This window comes from Podarcis melisellensis, assembly GCF_964234715.1.
Source record: "Podarcis melisellensis genome assembly, chromosome: 6".
Taxonomy (NCBI): Eukaryota; Metazoa; Chordata; class Lepidosauria; order Squamata; family Lacertidae; genus Podarcis; species Podarcis melisellensis.
The window spans coordinates 32,400,373-32,420,680 of record NC_138538.1 but is presented as its reverse complement, the minus strand read 5'-3'; the positions used below and the strand labels follow the sequence as shown (position 1 = coordinate 32,420,680).

At 43.8% G+C, this 20,308-nt stretch overlaps 1 protein-coding gene across 8 annotated transcripts in view; it reads right to left on the bottom strand.

Annotated features, from left to right (window-relative positions):
- NAV1 (neuron navigator 1) overlaps positions 1-20,308 on the bottom strand; it is a 268,747-nt gene that overhangs the window by 105,453 nt on the left and 142,986 nt on the right. For all 8 annotated transcript variants that reach the window (XM_081914357.1, XM_081914362.1, XM_081914363.1 and 5 more), the window contains one exon: positions 6,666-6,768. In XM_081914357.1, the coding sequence (XP_081770483.1) occupies positions 6,666-6,768 (103 nt within the window). The remainder of the gene's footprint in view (positions 1-6,665; positions 6,769-20,308) is intronic.

The window sequence follows — 20,308 nt, the reverse complement described above, 5'->3', positions numbered from 1 at the left end:
TTGTGTGACTATCAAGCAAAGGTTAAAATACAGTTGGGAGGGCACATGTTCACCTGATCCAGCTGGATAACAGCACTTCTACGCTTTGCATTACAGAACTTGGAAACACAGGTAGGTGATTTATATCAGACCATTGGTCCATCCACCTTGGTATTATTCTGTACTATACTAACTGGCAGCTGCTCTCCAGGTTTTCACACAGACGGCATCCCCACCTGGAGATGTCGGGGAATGAACTTAGTTCCTTCTGCATGCAAAGCAGATAGTCTGCCACTGAGTTATGGTCCTTCCCCGAAAGAAGTACCCAGCAAGTTCAGAATTCAAGTTTCCCTCCCTCCCTCACCCCACCCTACCCACTGTGATCTGAAAGGCAGACCTGGAAACCAGTGTGTAAGGAACGTGAAGGGTTTTTTTCAACACAGCAGTGAAGGGTGTTGTGTTTCCATTACAAATAAAGGCAAGCATGAGAGTTAATGGCCCTTGCTGATGCCCCAGCTCCAGGCATGCCTTTCATTTAGATTCAATAAAAGCAGTTACTGGACATCAAATACAAAGCGATGATTAAAACCATCTCTGGAATGGATTCACAGCTCCGGGAGAGATGGAGCTCAGCCTACAAAGCCCTGCAGACATGGTTTCAATAATTACACTGATGCACAAACGTCGTATTAAACTGAAATTAAATGTGGGGTGTGGGTGTTTTAAAGAAAAAAAAATTATTGCCTTCTTAATTTGGTGGGGAAACCTGCCAATATTATGCTCAGAACACCTTCCAGGCCATCCCAAGAGGGAAATGCCCCTACACTTTGATCTGGAACATGGGGAAATGGTAGAGTGTTTTGCAGAATACCAAACGTAGGTGCCCAGGAAAGAGATTCTAAAACTGGATGAAGCTGACTTCCTACCACGCAAAGGTGGGCTCCACTTTTGGAGCATACACCCCCTCCAGCCACCAGGCAATCCAATCCAATTTGACCTCTACTGCGTTTTTATCTAGTGAATCGCCTAAAATTAATCTCCAGCTTTGTTAAAATAAAATGTGCTACATTTCTTCAGACTTGTATTCTCTGCCTCCAAAGGGACACTTGTGATTTGCTTAGTCCCAGAGGCCGATCTGAGTAGTTGCTACCTTAAAATGGCAGCCAGCCATTGCAGTTCCTTAGACCAAATAGTCCTTGGTGCAGCCAAATACTTGTTTCGTACCTATGATAATTTATTAATAAATATTGCACACTCCAATCTAATTAAGCCTGCAAAATGCTTTCTGCACTCATCTTGAGACTGTTGCAAACTGCAAGCCTTTTGGCTTCCTCTCGGCTCGATTCCTTTGCTTCTCTTTTGCTTAACATTCAGCCCGTAGAAGGGTTCCAGAGAATTCAAAAGCTTGCTAGCTACTTTGCCACATTTTATTTGGTCTGAATAAAAGTATTACATTACTGTGGCTGGTAGATCTGAAGAACTTCCCTCATCACCGAGTGCCCCCTGCTGGCAGAGGTGCACACAGCACACAGTATGCAACACTCCTCCCAGCCTGAAGATTTACATTAACATGAAACGTTGCTTTTCAAGAACTCCAAACCTGATGATCAGGCAGCAAGCTCCAACTCTCAGTAACAGAATCCCACCACTGCAACCTGGAGTGGCTAATTTTAGCAGTGCGGCATAAAGAGGAGTGTATGGGACCCACAGCATTAATAAGAAGTGGGTTAAATTTGGCTCCTGTTGCACTAGTGCTGATTGCAGATCCTCAAATAGCAGCTGCTTTGAAGAATAAGGCTCTGAAAGAGGAAGTTAATTCTAGTAACAGAGATTTGATCTGCAACAAGGTGCCATTGCTTAAGAAGCCTAATCAAGGAAGCTACCAGATCCACCATCATTTGCTACTGTACTTCCAAAATAAAATTGTGTTCACCAAATGGCTGGCAGTTCTTAATATGACTTAAAATGATAATAACAAAAAAAAGCTATTAATACACTAAGAAAACAAGATATCAACCTATTTACACTATGAGTCAAATTAGGAACGAAGAAAGTTTCCTTATACTACTAGTCCATCCCAGAATTGTCTGTTTCAGGGTTAGCCAACAAGGTGCCCGTCAGATGTTGTTAGACTCCAACTCCCAACAGAACCAGTCAGAAATGTCTGGAGGGTATGCAACTGGCAGAGGCTCTCTGGGTTCTCAGATAGAAATGTTGGCAGGAAATGCTAGTTTTCAACATGTAGCAAGTTATTTACATAAGGAAATATCTAAAACATGACCCCTGCCGCAATCTACAGTATGAACTGGTACAATCCAGGAAGAACTCTACCATCTAGTTTTGCTGAATGCGTTGCTCTAACCCAGGCTTTGAGTGGACGGGATCTAGCCCTGCAAGCATGTCAATACTAGAGAGGTGGAGGACAGGTCAAGACTGAATCATCTGTGTGTTATCTTGCCAAATAAAATCCTTGCTCTATAAGTCTCTGTGATCTTTGCTCACTTTTGGCACCCTATGATTTAGTTCTGATCGCAGGCTATATTCTTCTATTTTATGGTTTAATCTTTTGATGAAAGCAGGGTGTGGCAGATCATAGCTCAATGCAATATGCTATTTTATGCACTACACACACACACACACATACACACACTGTTTGTCTTGTTATGCTTTGTTTAATTTGCTTTCCCAATGATTCCAACCTACAAATAATGCTATATTGTATTCTTAGTTTAGGACTGGCTTACACTAACAACCAGTTTTTAGGCAGAGAGCTCTGCCAGGAGAAATACTGAACAAGAGGTGATTAAACCTGAATTTATCCTGAGATTTAGCTGAAGTAGTCCTCAGTTCTTTTAAAAAAACATACAGCTTTCTACAGGTTTACCCCTCAGTGAGAACAAAGACAAAATTGTAGGGAAGGGCAGTATACAAATTTAATAAAAAAATATTTTTTTCTGCGGGTACCACATTCAACGTTGATTCACACCAGGTGTGTGTGTGTTTGTGTGTACATTATTCCATAATCCATCGAGTTCATTTCAAAAGTGAGCAAAGAACCAAAACTAAGTAACAAAACAAACCATTCCAGCAACCAATACAATAATACTCAAGTCCTAACAGTTCATTATGCTAGAAAAAACAACAACATTATAGTGGCTGCATTAAACAGCAAGCCACAAAACAGTCAAACTAAGAGAAGATGCATGGGCCCTTTTCAGTCACTATAGCAAACATAGAGGAAAAGGGGGGGGGGGGAGAGAGAAGGTGGCATCAAACAGCAGGTTCCACCCAACCTACAGGAATTCATTAGAACTCCTGAAAAGAGACCCCATTAATAGAGCAATATGCATGGGGTTCTGTTCAGGCATCCTAATGACCATGTGTCAATGAATGGAACCTGCCTCTCCTGCATGTGTTCATTATATTCACGTAACAATGTCAGCATAGGCTAAAGTGGTATAGGACCACTCCTCCTGACAGTCTGTGCTTGCTCATGTCACAAGGTCACTGAGGTTAAGTCACCAAGTGATGGCCCACCAGTTGCTCCTGATATGGTCTAAGAGAGACACAGTGGTGCTTACTTGTGGGTGCAGCATGTTGGTTTCAGGCTCGACAACATCTACTAATTAAAATGAAAAACAACAAGGAATCAACAGGCCGGACTGATTGTGACCTCACATTGACAAATTGGCTGGAGAGTTAGGCGGCAAAGATTCTACTTAAGCAGAGACAGATGGGCAGAGCCCAGTACATTATTATATCTTAAGGCTGAGTTAGGTTACAGTTCCCGTAACCTATGACCATAGGCCATGCTGGCCAGGACTGGTAAGAGTTGGAGTCCAGCAACATCGGACTATGACTGAGGGAGCCCAATAATATCTGGAGCATCAAATGTCCCGGGTCTGAGACAAGAGAGCTCAAAGTAGTGAAATCAGCTGGGGAAGGCATAAAAGGTATACATTGAACCTGGGGATGTTCAGAACTAGTCTTCTGGTCATTGGGTATAGTGGCTAGAATTTAAGACCACAAAACCAAGGTTCAAATCCTCAGTCAACCATAACGCTCTTTGTGATCAGCCTAACCTAACTCTCAGAGTTGCTGTATGCTCTGCGCACCTTGGATAAAGTGCAGGTAAAAGATAATGAATGAAAGAGCAGGTGCCTGGTGGGCATGGGCTCAAATGCACCCCCTTAACCTTCTTTTGCAGAAACATGTGGCTATATGTACGCACAGACACCTACCATGACGTGGGTTGTGTTCCTATGTTCCCTGTGCATTCTGAGCTCCCATCCCCCCCCCCCCCCCGGTTTCCCAGGGAGCTTATGCTTTTTTACCTTGCTCTGCGTCTTGGCTAGCCCAGCTCTCCCAAGTCCAGCCTTCCTCTATGAATAACTAATGCCTTGGATTCCTTCCATGAAGCAATCTCCCCTGATCCAACATCTCCACATTTAGCAAAGCAAATCAACTGGAAGCAAACCAGCATTCCTCCCTTGCTGGATCCCCATGCTGCAGTGACTCATCTGGGTGGGGTTCATCTGGCATCTCCCAGTCTGAACTGAGTGAGGCAGGCAGCAGGAGACTCTTGTTCCGCAGTGTGCATCATCAACCAAAATCTTTGTGGGGAGGGTGATAAAAGACGGGGGGAGAAAGATGAGCAGCAGTGCGGGGGGTTGTTTCAAGAACAGCAACCTTCCCTTGCATTCAGCTGGTGTAGTACAATATTTATAAACAGCTGATAAGCAGCATTAATATTTGGATTTAAGCATAAAGCAGCAAGTGTTTCCAAGTGGCTTTCAGTAAGTTCAAGCACAGGCTGTTGGAAACCAGGAAGTTACAGCCACGTGGTGATTCTGTAGGAAAGGAGCTGAAGTGTCATCGTCTGAAACAGAGGTTGTACTGCCAGAAGTCTTCCCACAGCTTTCTGTACTAACTATTCTTATGAGAAATCCTCTCCAGTCTCCTTTTTAGCTTCCCTAGGCAAAACTCAGGGATGTAGTTTTAGGATCCCAGCAAAAGTTAGGACCTCAGAGACCAAAAGCAGAAGGGGAGTGTCCCTGTTTCCCTGGTGCTGAGTGACAGCCTGATCACAAATTCCATGTGCTCAGCTTGAGGAATGAGCTCACCTTGCCAGCCAACTTCTCTCTCTCTCTCCTGCCAAATTACAATGATATAGATACACACAAAAACATTGCTGTGGTTTGCTCACTGGAGGTCTGAAAAGCTGCTGTCACTGCATTAGCTCATTGAACAGTGAAAAGCCAAGGGAAAGTTTTATTACACAGAGGCCACTGCCAGTGCCCTGGTCTGAGGAAAGGGAAGTCCAGGACTGAGGCTTTGCTGGGACAATTCCACCACGTGGCATTAATGCAATTGCTGCCCTTAAAGGGACAGGCGTACTTTGTGAAATAAGATGCTACAACTCTCTCTGGATATGTGCACCACCCCATTCAAATCTCTCAGGAAGTGTAAGCAGGACTAATCTAACCAATGCTAAACAGGTGTTTAAAAGCAACCTTTGAAGCAAGGACCACACACATGATGTTGAATCCCACAATGCAAATTCATTCTTCCCTGAATACCCACACTAAGTTCAATAAACAGATAGGGGACCAGGGAATCCCTCACACCTGCCCACCCCCATCGCCCAGAAACAGTACTTCGGTCTTGTTGGTATTCACCCTCAATCTGTTGACCACCCCCACTTGAGGGGAAAACACTGTAACTGGGTTGCCAAGTCTCCCATTGGAATTAGTGTGGAAGGAACCAAGCTTCAGCAAATAAATGTGGAGGCCAAATCAATAGAAACACAGCCCTTTCCCCTCCAAGATCCAAAATGAGTACCTGTATGGAAGGGGCACCCTTGGAGCGGTAAGCTTTGGCTGCTGCAGTCCTGATGCATCCTAACCTCCCTCTAGGCATGGTCACATCACAGCATACAACGAAGATGTCCAAGGTTAGACAGCAGAACCAAGCTACCGTATTTTTCACCCTGTAGGGCGCACCGGCCCATAGGGTGGCATCTAGGTTTTTTTGGGGGGGGATAAAAGAAAAAAAATCCCCCCCAGGCGTGGGGCTGGGGCGGAGGAAGCCCAAGCTTCCCCCGACCCCAGCCCCCAGAACAGGCTGCACTCCCTGGGTTTCGGGCTGCAGGCTGCTGTCCGCAAGCCTTGGGAGCCCGGCGGGAACTCCCGCGGGCTCCCAAGGCTTGCGGATAGCTTCCTGAAGCCTGGGGAGCGAAAGGGGTCGGTGCGCACCGACCCCTCTTGCTCTCCACGCTTCAGCAAAAGCCTGCATTCGCCCCATAGGACGCACACACATTTCCCCTTCATTTTTGGAGGGGGGAAGTGCGTCCTACAGGGTGAAAAATACGGTATTTAAAATGACTGCACAACAGCATCTAATTTTGGCCAAATGTCCACAAGCAAGGGTAGTCTGTGGGCAAAATGTGACAGTGAACCACAGCAACATTAAAAAAACAAACCCCAAAACTACCTAGTCCAACATTATGAAACATCTCATGCTTGTTATGAGATGAGCAATGCTCTGTCTTCTGACTTTAAATGCAGATTTCCTAGCAGGCATTGGTTGATATGGAATGTGGCCAGATGAATTGTTGTGATGCATCCAAGTAAGAACTATCAATCTGGTGGTCAAGAGTAAAGGGAATCTAGGAGCAGAGGTCTCACCTGTGAGTTACTTGGGAGCCCCTCAAGCTGGACATGGTCTCCTCCAGGTTCTGCCGCAAGTCAAGCACATTCTGTACTGTCCTCTTTCTCTGGGATTCAGGATCTGTTGGAAGAAAAGGATGGAAGTTCCATAGTGAATAACAGAAAATAAAATATGACCATCACAATGGACTTGCTGCAAGCATGGGCTCCATGCAGTCCCCACCATACCTTGTAAATCTTTCATCCCTCAGTTTGCTTGTTACCACCTCAACCTCTACACTCCTATTAACCTTGGTATGTGTGCTCTATTTGCCCACCCTACTTGTACATTTTTCTCTTTCCCTCAGAGTTGACGGCATGTGCATATGTCTGTGCCCTGCGTAGGAAATTAAATTTAACAAAGGACCACAAACTTGCAGAAAATAATTGTAGTAAACCCAGCTGTGTCTAATGTTAAAGCTGTCTATAAAACACAGACTGGCAGCTGGGAACCAGCCCCCCAAGTACATCAATAGCTTGTTCCAAAACTAGGCCAAGCTGCTCATCTTTTGTCCATTTCTCAATGTTTTTTATTTCCCTGCAGCTGCCTTAAATCCCCTTCTACACTATGTTTCTCTAAGGGTTTTAAACGGTGAAGAACTTCTCTGGAAGGTTCCAGAGAGCAGGACTAGAACTAATGGGTGGAAATGCCAAAGAAGCTTATTTCAACTAAATATTAGCAGAAGCTTCATAAAAGCTGTTACACAGTAGTCACAGCCTGTGGCTAGCATAATACTTACTGTATGGAACTAGCAGTCACTAATAACCTTGTCCTCAATGCATTTGTCTAATCTTCTTTTAAAGCCAGCCAAGCTGGTGGCTACCACCGCCTTCTGAAAGAGCGCATTCCACAGTGTACAGTGGTACCTTGGTTCTCAAACACCTTGGTACTTAAACAACTTGTAACCCAAACACTACAAACCTGGAAGTAAGTGTTATGGTTTGCAAACTTTTTTTGGAAGCTGAACGTGCTCCGTTTTGAGTGTTACGCTTCTGATTTGAGTGCCACACTTCTGTTTTCAGTATCACACTGAGGTCTGTCTGTTTTGCTATCTATTTTGTGTTTTTGCTTTTCTGGCTTTTTTTTTTGCTTTTGTGACTGTGTAGAACTCAGTTCAGCTACTGATTGACTGTGTGGCTGTGGTACATTGCTTATTGCTTTCATTTTATGGATCAATGATCTCATTAGATAGTAAAATTCGTGTTAAATTGCTGTTTTAGGGTTTGTTTTTAAAAGTCTGGAACGGATTAATCCATTTTGCATTACTTTCTATGGGAAAGCGTGCCTTGGGTTTGGAACGCTTTGGTTTTGGAATGGATTTCGGGAACAGATTATGTTTGAGAACCAAGGTACCACTGTATTCCATTCTATGCGCTATGTGGCATATATTTGTATATTGCTTTTCCACCCAGGAGCTCAAGGCTGTGTATGTTTTCCTCCCCTCCCTTGTCTTATATCTGCAACAGCCCTGTGAGGTAGACCAGGTTAAGTTAATGTATAAGCAGCAGTTCTTGTCAACAGATTTCAGGAGATCCAACCCACATTCAGTGTACCAGGCCCAGGAAATCCTGTTGTCCTCCCAAGTCAAACCAGCCACCTTTGCTTGCCAAGGTGCAGGCTGCAATGCTTAGTGCCACCTAATCTGTCTCTCTCACATACAAAGCACCTCCAGCAGAGTTTGAAGGGTAATATACAGAAACAATTTTCCTGTGCCATAACACTGGTCCAGACCAAGCATTTATGAATGCTAAAGAGTATTGCATTATTGTTATTATAATAATTATAATCATTTTCTCATTTATAATTGCTTTTTTTAAGCACAGCCCACACAAGGTGATATACATATCACTAAACACAATATACTACAAAACCAACAGTTAAACAAATTATAAAACAACAATGAAAAAAAAAGCCCATAAAACATATGCAGGTCAATTAAATAAATAGTGCAGCAACATCACTCCTGTAAAACAACTCTCTGTAAAACAACTAAAACAACTCTCAAAATAAAAATCATATCATAAGAGCTAAATTAAGGGGGGGAACAGCCTGATATAAATAGATTTTAAAGCTCAAAGCTTCATAGTGTTGAGGTTATCTACAGTTCCATGGGGAGAGAAACATCCTATTTTCTCAACAGCATAACACACCTGGGACATCTGACACATCTGCCATTAGGAGAGCCTGTCTGACAAAGAGTTCTGCTCTCAAAGGACTAAACTCATACATCAATAATACTGGCCTCCTGCTGAGCCATCATAAACAGACCTTATTTTGAACTTAGAATATTCTGCTTCAGAGGACAAGCATCAAACAGTGGACCCACATTCAGCCACAGTCACTGGAGCCTATTATTCTCTATAGCAGTGGTTGTCAAAGGATATTATCCAGGGTCCCTCAATGAGAAGATCATTAATAATAGACCTGAAAGGCAGTTTCCCTACCTACTTTTGCCCTGCAACATGCAGTAACACAAAAGGGTTTGAAGTTTTCCAGGGTTCACTCTCATTCCTAGAAGATGAGGACCAAGAGGCCTGGCCAGCATCCTGGTTGAACTGACTGTGCATTACAGAATGGGGGTGGGGAGGTAGAAGCCCTCCAAATGTTCTTAAGATGCCAACGCCCAACATTCTCAGGCCAATAGTCAGAGATGATGAGATTTGTAGACCAACAACACTCTTAAGGACCTAGTTTCCCTACACCTGCATTAGAACATGCCCCATGGTCTTCTGTAAGAGCCAAACTAGATTCAACGGCAGCACTTCAAGGAATGTACAGTCAGATCAGCCACAATCACATAGAAAGCAGCTGGTGGGAGCCTGATGTAAGATGCAAAGAGGGCGCAAGAGTGACAAGTTCACCTGCTACTATTGCCTCCCTTCGGCCTCTCTCTCCAAGGACTTGAGTTTTCTACCAGCTGGGCTCATTTTCAGTGTTGGAGCCCAGCTGAGGGAGAGACTGTGATGATATAAGCTACAGAGAAAAGGAGGGTTCTGCAAACCTCTTCCATGAGGGTTCTGCACACCTCATCCTTCTTTGCACTTTCAACCAGAACCCTCACTTCTTGCTTTTGGTACTATTACAGAATACTCGAGCTTGAAACACTCAGATCCATCACTGTCATGCCTAGTTGGGTCCTAACAGACAGAGGTGTTACAGGAATTATTCAACCAATAAATCAATATGGAAAGGGCTCCCCAAAAGTAGAAAGTCTGAAAGCTACTTCTCTGTATACCAGCCTTTCTCAACCTGATGGCCTCTAGATGTTGTGGACTACAACTTCCATGATTCCAGCCCATTAGTCATGTTGGCTGGGAAGGGTAGGAGTTGTGGTCCAAAACATCTTGTAGACACCAGAGGTTGGGAAAGACTGCTGTAGATTATCCAGCATGGTACTTACAGACTATATAGCAGTTTTAGTGAGAGAGAAGGGGGAAGAACCAACAGGAAGCCATACGTCCTGGACAGCATGTTGAACCATTAAGAAAAGAGCAGGAACCACAAGTTCATAGAGTGCAAAGATAGCTGCAGAAATTCAGAGCAGATTAGGAAGCAAGCAAAGGAAATATTATATGAATCCACCCTGAATTAGGTCCCATTCTGGAATACAACTGTGCTGGTGTGGGATGTGCATAACTGAAGTTTCCAGTGCCATGTGAACTCAGGAAGACAGGAAGCAGGATGCAGCCCGAATGCTTGCCTGCTGTGGCCCTGGCAGTGCTGCTTATCCGAAGCTAATTCTCCAAAGCACTGGACTTCTGCCTAGTGCTAGGCAGTAGCTGTGGTGGGTCATAGGGTAGCCTGAACCACAGAAAGCTGTCTGCTGAGTGGCTTTGAGTATTATTTCTGGAAAATTATAGTAGGCACTTTCTTCTCATGTTTTATAAGGCCTGAGCCATGGGTGCAGCACAGCCAGACTGCTGCACTGCTGCTTCCCTAACCCTTTGCTCTGTCCTACTTTCTTCTGGCACAACCCACCTGGCAATCAGGTGTGAAGCCCAAATCTCAGCTTGTATCCTGCCCGTAACCAAGCTGGCAGAAGTGGAATCATATGCCGTAAGACATTTCAAAGCAGTTTTCAACCTAGCCAGGGTATCTGTGGTGGTAACTCTGGAGGAAAAGAGGTGGTGTGGGTGGGTGAGAGACTTTTCTTTTCATTTTAATAACAAAACAGGAGCCATAACGGAAACTCTGGGAAAGCAGCCAGTTGACTGAAGCTGGAATGAATGACAGCAGCTGATACACTCAGCAGCAGGTATGCTCATTCCCTGGGATATGAGCTGCTGCTGTTGCTGCTCTCAGGAATTCCAGTCTAACCTCTCATGCAGGAATTTGGAGTTGGCTGCTCAGTCTGAAGGCTGCACACACTTGTCGAGGGAAGCGAAGAAGAGTAGAGCTCCCCAGCTATGGAATGTGAATGGGCAAGAGCAACCCTCCAGCCTATGAAGAAGGAACAGTTTCTGTTATCTTTTACTTTGTACAAGCTGGCATTCCTCAACCCAGTTGTTGTTGGACTACAACTCCAATCATTCCTACCTAGAAGTTCCAATGATCAGGGATGATGGGAGTTGTAGTCCAACCACATCCAGGAACCCAAGGTCAAGAAAGGCTGATATAAGCAGTACAATCTAAATAAGCAAGTAAGAAAAGTCTTAAAAGCATGGCTTGGTAAGAGAGGAGAAGAAGAAGAAGAAGAAGAAGAAGAAGAAGAAGAAGAGGAGGAGGAGGAGGAGGAGGAGGAGGAGGAGGAGGAGGAGGAGGAGGAGGAGAAGGAGGAAGAGGGCTTTGGACTTGATATCCCACTTTTCACTCCCCTTATGGAGTCTCAAAGCAGCTAACAATCTCCTTTCCCTTCCTCCCCCACAACAAACACTCTGTGAGGTGAGTGAGGCTGAGAGACTTTAGGGAAGTGTGACTAGCCCAAGGTCACCCAGCAGCTGCATGTGGAGGAGCGGGGAAGTGAACCCAGTTCACCAGATTACAAATCTACCACTCTTAACCACTACACTACACTGAGAGGTTCCAAATGGGATAGGAAAGGGTTAGCTAGGTGGTGGCAGCAGGCAAGGAAGGTGGTTGATGTACTCTATATAGCACAGCATTCCAAAGCATTCCAGCCCCTGGATTCGCAATAGGCAAATGGAGACCCTGAGCTCAAGGACCTCCCCTGTTACCCTTGCAGCATTCACCTGCTTTTGCTCACATAGGCCAAAAAAGCAGTTCCTGGGTTTGGTAATACTTCCAAAAGCTTAATTATTAGAACACATTCTCAAACACAGCTACAGCTTCCTGATGACATAATCAGCTGGGCAGAAACTCAGTTCTTTCTACAATACATACTTACATGCATATATATATATATATATATATATATATATATATATGCTTTCGTAGATTTTCACGGGTACAGGAATGCAGGTTTTGGTGTCCTCGGGTGTCTTCCCGTGTAAAAGTTGGGGTGTCTAGGCGACGTTTCGACGAGGTCTCACTCGTCATCTTCAGGCTGGTGCTTTCGGCTTCTTGTTACTGGAACAGAGCAGGATCTCAGTGTTTGAGTTCCTATAAATACTGTTGAGGGGGTGTGGTGTATAGCCTCCAATGTTCTGGGCAGAGAGGAAGTTCCCAGGCTAGTGTGCCTTTTCTTCTTTTGTTCCTTAATTACTTGAGGGATATCTTGAGTGATTTCTTGAGTGATATCCTGAGTACCACTTAGGTGGGTCATTAGGTGTGGATTAGTTGCTAAAGTCTTTGTGTCTTGACCTCTTGAACTTTGTGAAGAGTTTTTCTGAGAAGATGGCTGTACTGCACTTAGTTGTGCTCTGGCTTGGCTTCGTGTATAGGGGCGAGCTGTGGTTTTGTGGCCTGTGTCAGCCAGATCTGTGTAGGGATTGCAGGGGGGTGCAGCATCCGGAGGTGCCACCATGGTTTGGCTACTGGATGGTGTCTGTAATTTATCTGTGGAGAGGGTCTGGGTTTGGGTCTGGTGTGGTTGATTGGTGATGGCGTTCTGTGTGCCTCTGGATCTGGTGTCAGTTTTTGTGGGGAGGGCTAATTTCCAGATGTCTGGCAAGCGGGATGTGTCGTCACGCTTGTTCATGTTGTGAGGGTGTTTCTCTATCTCGATGGCTTCCATGATTATTCTCTTGTGGTGATGTTCCATGTTAAAGAGCAATTTGGAATCTGCAAAATTAATTTCGTGTCCTGTTTCTTTCATGTGTTGGAAAAGAGAGGAAGTTTTTTCTTCTTTTTTGACGGCATTCTTGTGTTCTGCGATACGTGCATTTATTCGTCTGTTTGTTTGTCCAATGTACGTGGCTGGGCAGACTTTGCAGGGTATTTCATAGACCCCTTGGTTTTCCAACTGGATTTTATCCTTGGGGTTTCTGAGGATATTGGCTATTTTTTGGTTGGTGCAAAAGGCTGTTTTGATATTGTGTTTATGGAGGATTTTGCTAATTTTATCTGTAGTGCCCTTGATATAAGGAAGGAGGGCCATGCCATTGTTTTCTTCTGTGTCTTGGTTTTTGGGGGGTGTTTCTTTTTGGATTAGCTTCGTAACCCTGTTTTGCTGGTATCCATTGGCAATTAACACATTTGAGAGATTCTGTAACTCAGTTGTCAAGTGGTCTTTGTCAGCCAGGCGTTTGGTTCTGGAGATGAGAGTCTTGGCTACGGAGTTTATTTGTGCAGGGTGGTGGTGTGATTGTGCATGTAAGTAGCGGTTGGTGTGTGTTTTTTTCCGGTAGATAGTGTGTCCTAGGGAGCCATCAGGTTTTTTGTAGATTAGGACGTCAAGGAAGGGAAGTTGGTTGTTGGCTTCTATTTCCATAGTGAATTGTATTTTGGGGTGTAGGCTGTTGAGATGTGTGAGGAAGCTATCCAGTTTTTCCTTCCTGTGTGGCCAAATTACAAAGGTGTCGTCAACATATCTGAGCCAAAGTTTGGGTTTGTGTTCTGACTTGTCTAAAGCATTGGTTTCAAAGTGTTCCATGTACAGGTTTGCGATGACCGGTGAGAGGGGTGATCCCATAGGTGCTCCTTCTATCTGTTTGTATCTTTGTCCATTGTGGATGAAGTACGTGTTGGTTAGGCAGTGGTTGGTCAGGTCCAAGATGTATTCGGGGGGATTGTATTTGTTTTGAATGGCTGTCAAGGCTTCATTAATGGGCACTTGTGTGAAGAGAGATACAACATCGAAGCTCACAAGTAGGTCATTAGGATGTAGGTTTTGCTTCTTTATTGTTTCTATGAACTGGAAGGAGTTTGGAACGTGTGAAGAGATGGATTCTGCATAGGGCTGAAGTTGCTTGGCGAGAAATTTAGCGAGATTTTGTAGAGGTGAGCCTATGGAGCTGACTATTGGTCTGAGTGGTGTTCCTTCTTTGTGTATCTTGGGGAGGCCGTAGAGTTTGGGGCATCTGGATGATTTTTCTCTGGGGATGATTCTTAGCTGGATTTCTTCACTGATAGGAGAGGCTTTTATTTTGGATTTGGTGGTTTTTTCCAGATAGGTGGTGGGATCTGTTTTTATAGGTTGGTAGGTAGGATCTTGGAGTAGATTTGATAGTTTTGCTTGGTAGTCCGATGTGTTCATCACAACAGTGGCATTACCTTTGTCTGCTGGGAGAATGATTATGTTGTTGTCTTTCCTCAGGTTGGTGAGTGCTTTCTGTTCTTCTTTGTGTAAATTGCTTCTGGGTGGTTTGCTGGAGCAGAGGATGTTGGTGACTTCAAGTCTGATTTTATTGGCTTCACACACACACACACACACACACACATGCGAACACAAGTATACACATTCCCTGGTGTACACAGCTGAAGTTCAAAAGAAAATAACTCGCAAAATCTCTATTACTGTTCATATGGGATTACAGAGTCCTTTGCCCCATGACCGCCACCATCATACTTCTCTGGGATAAATTACAACATCGAACTCTTTCAATGGAGTGACTCAAGAATTAATAGATATGGAAAACAACAGTTCCAGTCCATAAATCTAAACATACACCATGTCTGGAGAAAGAGTATGAAACTTTATTTTGTCCTGCTTCACAACTAGAAATCCCATCCCAGTCCCACACACACAGCACATTCCCACCCACACTGTGAGATATGCTAGTTGTGTTGTGAAATGTAGGGGGCAAGCCAATTAAAGGTTTCTCTGGCAACGAATGCTGCTAGGAACCTTTTCTGACCGGCTTCTTGTGCACCCGCTTCCCATCCATGCAGTCACCCCCCCACCCCACAAACAAGGAAGCAATTGGATCAAACCATGCGATTCAGACCCCATTCCAGATGTTACAGCCTGAAGCAGCCAAGAGGGTGGCTCAAGACAGTTATTATACATACAGTAGCAGCAGGGTAGGAACTCGAGGTGAGAGTTCAAACCACACACAGAGCTCGTAGGGTACTGTACACCCAAAAGGACTAGAGTAGGCCCACTTCCAATCTGGATCTGCATTCTTAAAAATAATAAACCCCAGCTGCATACAGAAACATTCCACTAAGCAAACATTCTACCTCCAATAAGTTCTTACAATGAAAGCTAAAACAAAGAGGTTGCCAATGGATAGTAGACTTGATCAGTGCTTGGGTGGGATCTCTGCTCTGTGTTTTCTCAAGGAACAACAAGGTATATGGATAGGTAGCTATGCATACATATTATACTATATACAGCATACAGTATACAGAGGGAGAGGGAAAGGAAGACATGCTCACATTATTGACATGTGAAAACCTGAATTTTTAAAAAAACTATTTTTAAATAAAAAGTAGAAGTGAAATTGTATATTGTTGCTTTCTGATAAGCGAAGTAACATTAAGACACAGCTAATTCACACTATTTCAGATCACTTATAATCTAGCCTAAGATACACTATCCGACGTTAATAATGCCTGTGAAGATAACATTGCTAATGTATTTGAATGGTTTACTAAACAAGCAGTGCTCTCAAGACAAGACTGATGCTGGAAAAGTACTTTTGAATGTTGCAGAATTCACAATACAGATGCAACACCATAGTACCTTCACATGTGAACAAACTGAGGCTAGCAGAAATTCATCTCTTTACCCTAAGCAAATATAAATTTTGTAGTGTATGGGATCTCCATGGCCAGGATTCATCCCAAAAGGATTTCAAAAATCTGTTTTAATTGTCAAAGCAACAAAATAGCATGCTTAATCAGGAAGCAGATTGCTCCAAATTGGAAACTTGATTTAAATCAATGCTTTAAATTGGCCTTTTTTTCTTGGTAATTTAAATCACTTTTATTTAAATCAATGCATCCTGTTACGAAGAACTACCAGTAAATGCCCCTGGCCTATTTCGCTTGCCAACGCTGATTCTTCCACAGAAATTGGCCTTTTTGCAAAGCTCTGAGAATATCTGGTGGGGAGATCCATCACGTGAATAATTATGATGTTTGAACCAGGTCTGCTATTAAAAAGCAGAGGAAGCCCAAATGAAAGGTACACTGCTGAAGTAATCAAAACTGACACATTATTTCATCAGTGCCATACACAGCACAGGACTGGACATTAGTGGGTTGGTGCAATCTACATGTGGCCAAGGCAGGACACCTCAAAGACTTTCCTCACCCTTGTTCTCAACAGCTGCTCAAATGGATTCTCAAAAAGGCTACATCCCCTGCAGTGTTCCAATGCTAGCTGTCTAGCAGCAGAACTGCCGGTGGGACACAATCTCTTTGTAGCAAGGTAGCTACCCATAAAGTACCAATAGCTTAGATTTTCATCCTCTCTGCCAATCCATCCTCTCTTTATTTCATTCTAAAAGGATCAGTCTCCCAGAGTATTACTGAGCCGAGCCATTCCAAATGGGCTTCTCTTTCATCTTCTGAGAAAAGTTAATGCCATCAGAGAAAGATTGAGCCAGAGTTCACTGTAATTCTGTAAAAGCATAACAGCTTCAGAGGGAAAAAAGCCCCACTTAATACTTGCAAGTTTCAAATACTTGTCTTGCATGTCCCTTTTTTAGTAACTTAGCATGACTGCGCTTGCACTCAGCAAATCACAATCCACTCCCCCTCTTCCATTTAGAAGACGTGGCTCTTGGGAACATGCATTTAACTTGAAAAGGGCAGCACAGGTATTCATTTCAGAAAGATCAGTACTCTATAGACTGGTGTAACTGAATTTTGTATCCATACCATGCATTTAAAGCTCATTTAAAGCATATTGCCTCCCACAAATAATCCTGAGAACTGGAGTGTACCCCCCTCAGAGAGTTACAATTCCTAGCAACCTTAACGAACTACAGCTCCCAGGATTCCTCTAGGAAAGCCACAAGTTTTAAATGCATGATATGGCTGTGGCCAGTCTACTCTCACGAAATACCACACTATTCTCTCACTACATTCTACTTTATTTGCATCTTCAAGAAACAAGGGAGCACATCTGCATGATTAAAAAATGGGTTGTAGCCAAAACAAGCTGAAGGCCACTTGTGAAGCCAATATGTCTCCCCCAACCCACCCCAGCTCATTTGAGTCCCTCTCTAGAGGGTCAGAGCCCCATTCCCAAAGACTGGTGTGTATTATGTTGATCTACAATGGTCAAGAATTATAGTGATCAACCAGGGAGATGCAGAACGGATGAGATGCGACTGAACAGAAGGGCACTTGTCGTGTCACCTAGAATCAGGTGCCACATTCACAGATGGGAGCAGACTCACCCAATAGAGCGCACACTTGCAATCTCAATATTTCCACAAGGCAAGAGACTCTTGCAAGTGAACACATCACACCTTGCATTCAAAAGCTTGGCAGGAGGGGCAGGGAATCTTGTTAGGACATCTTCCATCACTTCTGTCCTGCTCCCAATAACTGTGTCTGCTGCTGAGCCTGCACCATTACTTGCCTGAATAAATAATCTCCTTCTTACTTCCAAGTAAGAGTCTCCATCTGCCCGTGTTTGGCAGAAGCCAGGACAGAATCAGCACCTAAAGAGGAGATTTTCAGATTCCGGCAAGCCTCTCCAATTGAGAAAAGTTTGATCTTTCATGAAGGTCATCACTGAAAAGTTGTAGTGAAAAGCAGTGCAAAAAAACAATGAGTTGACCCATTCAGATATCAAAGTGGAAGCCTGGAAGAATCAAATGCTATGCTTAGCAACCTCTCTAGGAAACACTATTCCATGTTGAGGGAACTACAGCTTTAAGCAGATCTCCCTGCCTCACTCCACAACTGACCATAAGAGTCTTGGATTTTGGCTTGGATTTTGTTCTGAAGCACAAGGGATGCCATGGGCTCCCTGCAGACCCCTCTCAAGCAAGTGCCTCCTCTCCCCGTACTTCTTCTATTCAGCCTGTGTTTGCAGGTGTCAAGGGACTTTTAGTTCTCAGTGGGGAAGCACTGGATGTTCAGGATTGTAGCTGCAGTCAGCCAGAGACCAGAAGCTGTTGAGACTGCATGGTGCGGTTTGTTGTGGACAGTGCCTGTCTGTGTACGGGCCAGCAAAAAATGTACAGAGGATAAGCAGCACCCAAAACAGTGGACTCCCTGCAAAGATTCCTGTGGGTAGTTGATACAAAACAGCTCACTGTTTGAGGAAATCAGAATGAAACGGAGTCTCTGTTTGCTTGTTCTATGCTGGCTTATTAGGAGGGTGAGTGGGTGTATTTATCAGTGTTTGTGTGTATCTATGTGTGTCTGTGTTTATATGACTAGTAAAATTAGTCTGGATTCAGAAAGGACCTACTTAGATGACTCAAAGGTCTGCAAAGGCTGCCTTATACAGAAAGGCTTCATGTATGCAGGCTCTTGTTATCCATGGTGTAAGGGGGCTGCAATCACAGTTTGTAAATGCCTGTATGGGCATTTCCAAGGGCAGGGAGTTTTGTGAATGATATACGATGCTCAGGAAGATAAACCAAGGAGCATTCAGTCTAGGAATAAGACCAGCATTCTAAAGGCTTAGAAGAGTTACTGGACACTGGCACAATCTGGAAAATGACAAGTTATACGGTATTACCTGAAGAAATGAAACATTTTCCAAAATGTTTTCCAGAAGCAAGCAGAGGGAAATTTGGGCGATAAAGCTGCATGCACCACAGGTCCTTCTCCCTTTATTTAAGTGCAACATAGGTAGTGTCTGGTATAACTGATGCTCGCCATTTCAGAAAGAAGACAGACAGAGATTTGTTAAGCACGCATATATGTGCCAAGCCAATTAGTATAAGAATATAAATTATTTTTGCAAAAAGTCCAAAGTCAAAATATTCCACATGAGAAAAAGATGTCAAAGACAATCAGGATCATAAACAGACTCTGTGGCCCCATCCCACCGAAACCAGCCTAGAATTGACTGGTTCTTTGAGGATATGGCAGGGGGAAGTCGGGATTAAATAAAGAGGAAGACTAAGTACTTTTCTTTCAAATGGACCATACGAAAGACACAAAGTTCAAATCCTTCCAAAGCTACTCTCAGCATCTATGTGAGGTGATGGCCTTGTGTGGTGAAATTCTGTATTTGCATTGTTTTTAATAGCTTTTCATGTTTTGGTACTTACACATTGTTGTAAATTGCCCTGATATTTTATGAGATGACCGCATGTAAGTATAAATAAACAAATACAAACTGTAATTGTGGATGTCCTCACTAAGGCAATCTTCACTAAAGTGGCCTGTGTTCAGGACTTCAGGACTGAGCGCCACCAAGTTCCAAGATTCATTTCTATTTAGCTGTATTTCCATCAGCTCAGTTTGAAGCTATTGGCCCAGTCATACAGTTTCAGTGGAACTTTCTCATAAGAGCTTTTGGGATAGCAGCCAGTGCACAACTGATGGAAAAATTCAATGCATTGCACACCACACATGTTATTAGCTCCCGTTAGTAGACAACATTCCACGTATACCAGGGGAAGAAACAGGCCATTACCATCTTGTGTGGCACATATTAACTTACTATTGAATAAGTAGCCATCAGTTAAGTTGCCACAATACATGGCAATGATTAATAACTAAGTGCAGACATACTGCCCATGCTCTGCACCTCTCAGAGAGTAGATACATTCATATTTCTGGTATAAGGACACTGCATTTGTATTACAATTCATTGCACCTCTGCTTTTCTTCTTCTTTTCTCCCTAAAACTATACACACAGTCCCATTTATAAATAGTCACATAGTTTTCAGGATAACTACATACGAAGAGCCTTGCTGGATCAGATCGAAGGTCCATCTGGTTTCATGGTGGGCAACCACCCGCCTATGAGAAGCCTACTATGGCACAAATGCAATAGTCTGAGAAAAGTAAGATATGAGTGCAATGACCCTCTCTCTGTTGCTCCTCTTCAAAGGCAAGGGAATGGGTGGCACTGTGATCTAAGCCACTGAGCCTCTTGGGCTTGCTGATCATAAGGTCAGCAGTTCAAATCTGTGCGATTGCATAAGCTCCCGCTACTCTGTCCCAGCTTCTGCCAACCTTGCAGTTCGAAAGCACACCAGTGCTAATAGATAAATAGGTACTGCTGCAGCAGGAAAGTAAACAGCGTTTCCGTGTGCTCTGGTTTCCGTCAAGGTCCTCCATTGCGCCAGAAACAATTTAGTCACACTAGCCACGCAGCCCAGAAAGCTGTCTGTGGACAAACGCCAGCTCCCTCAG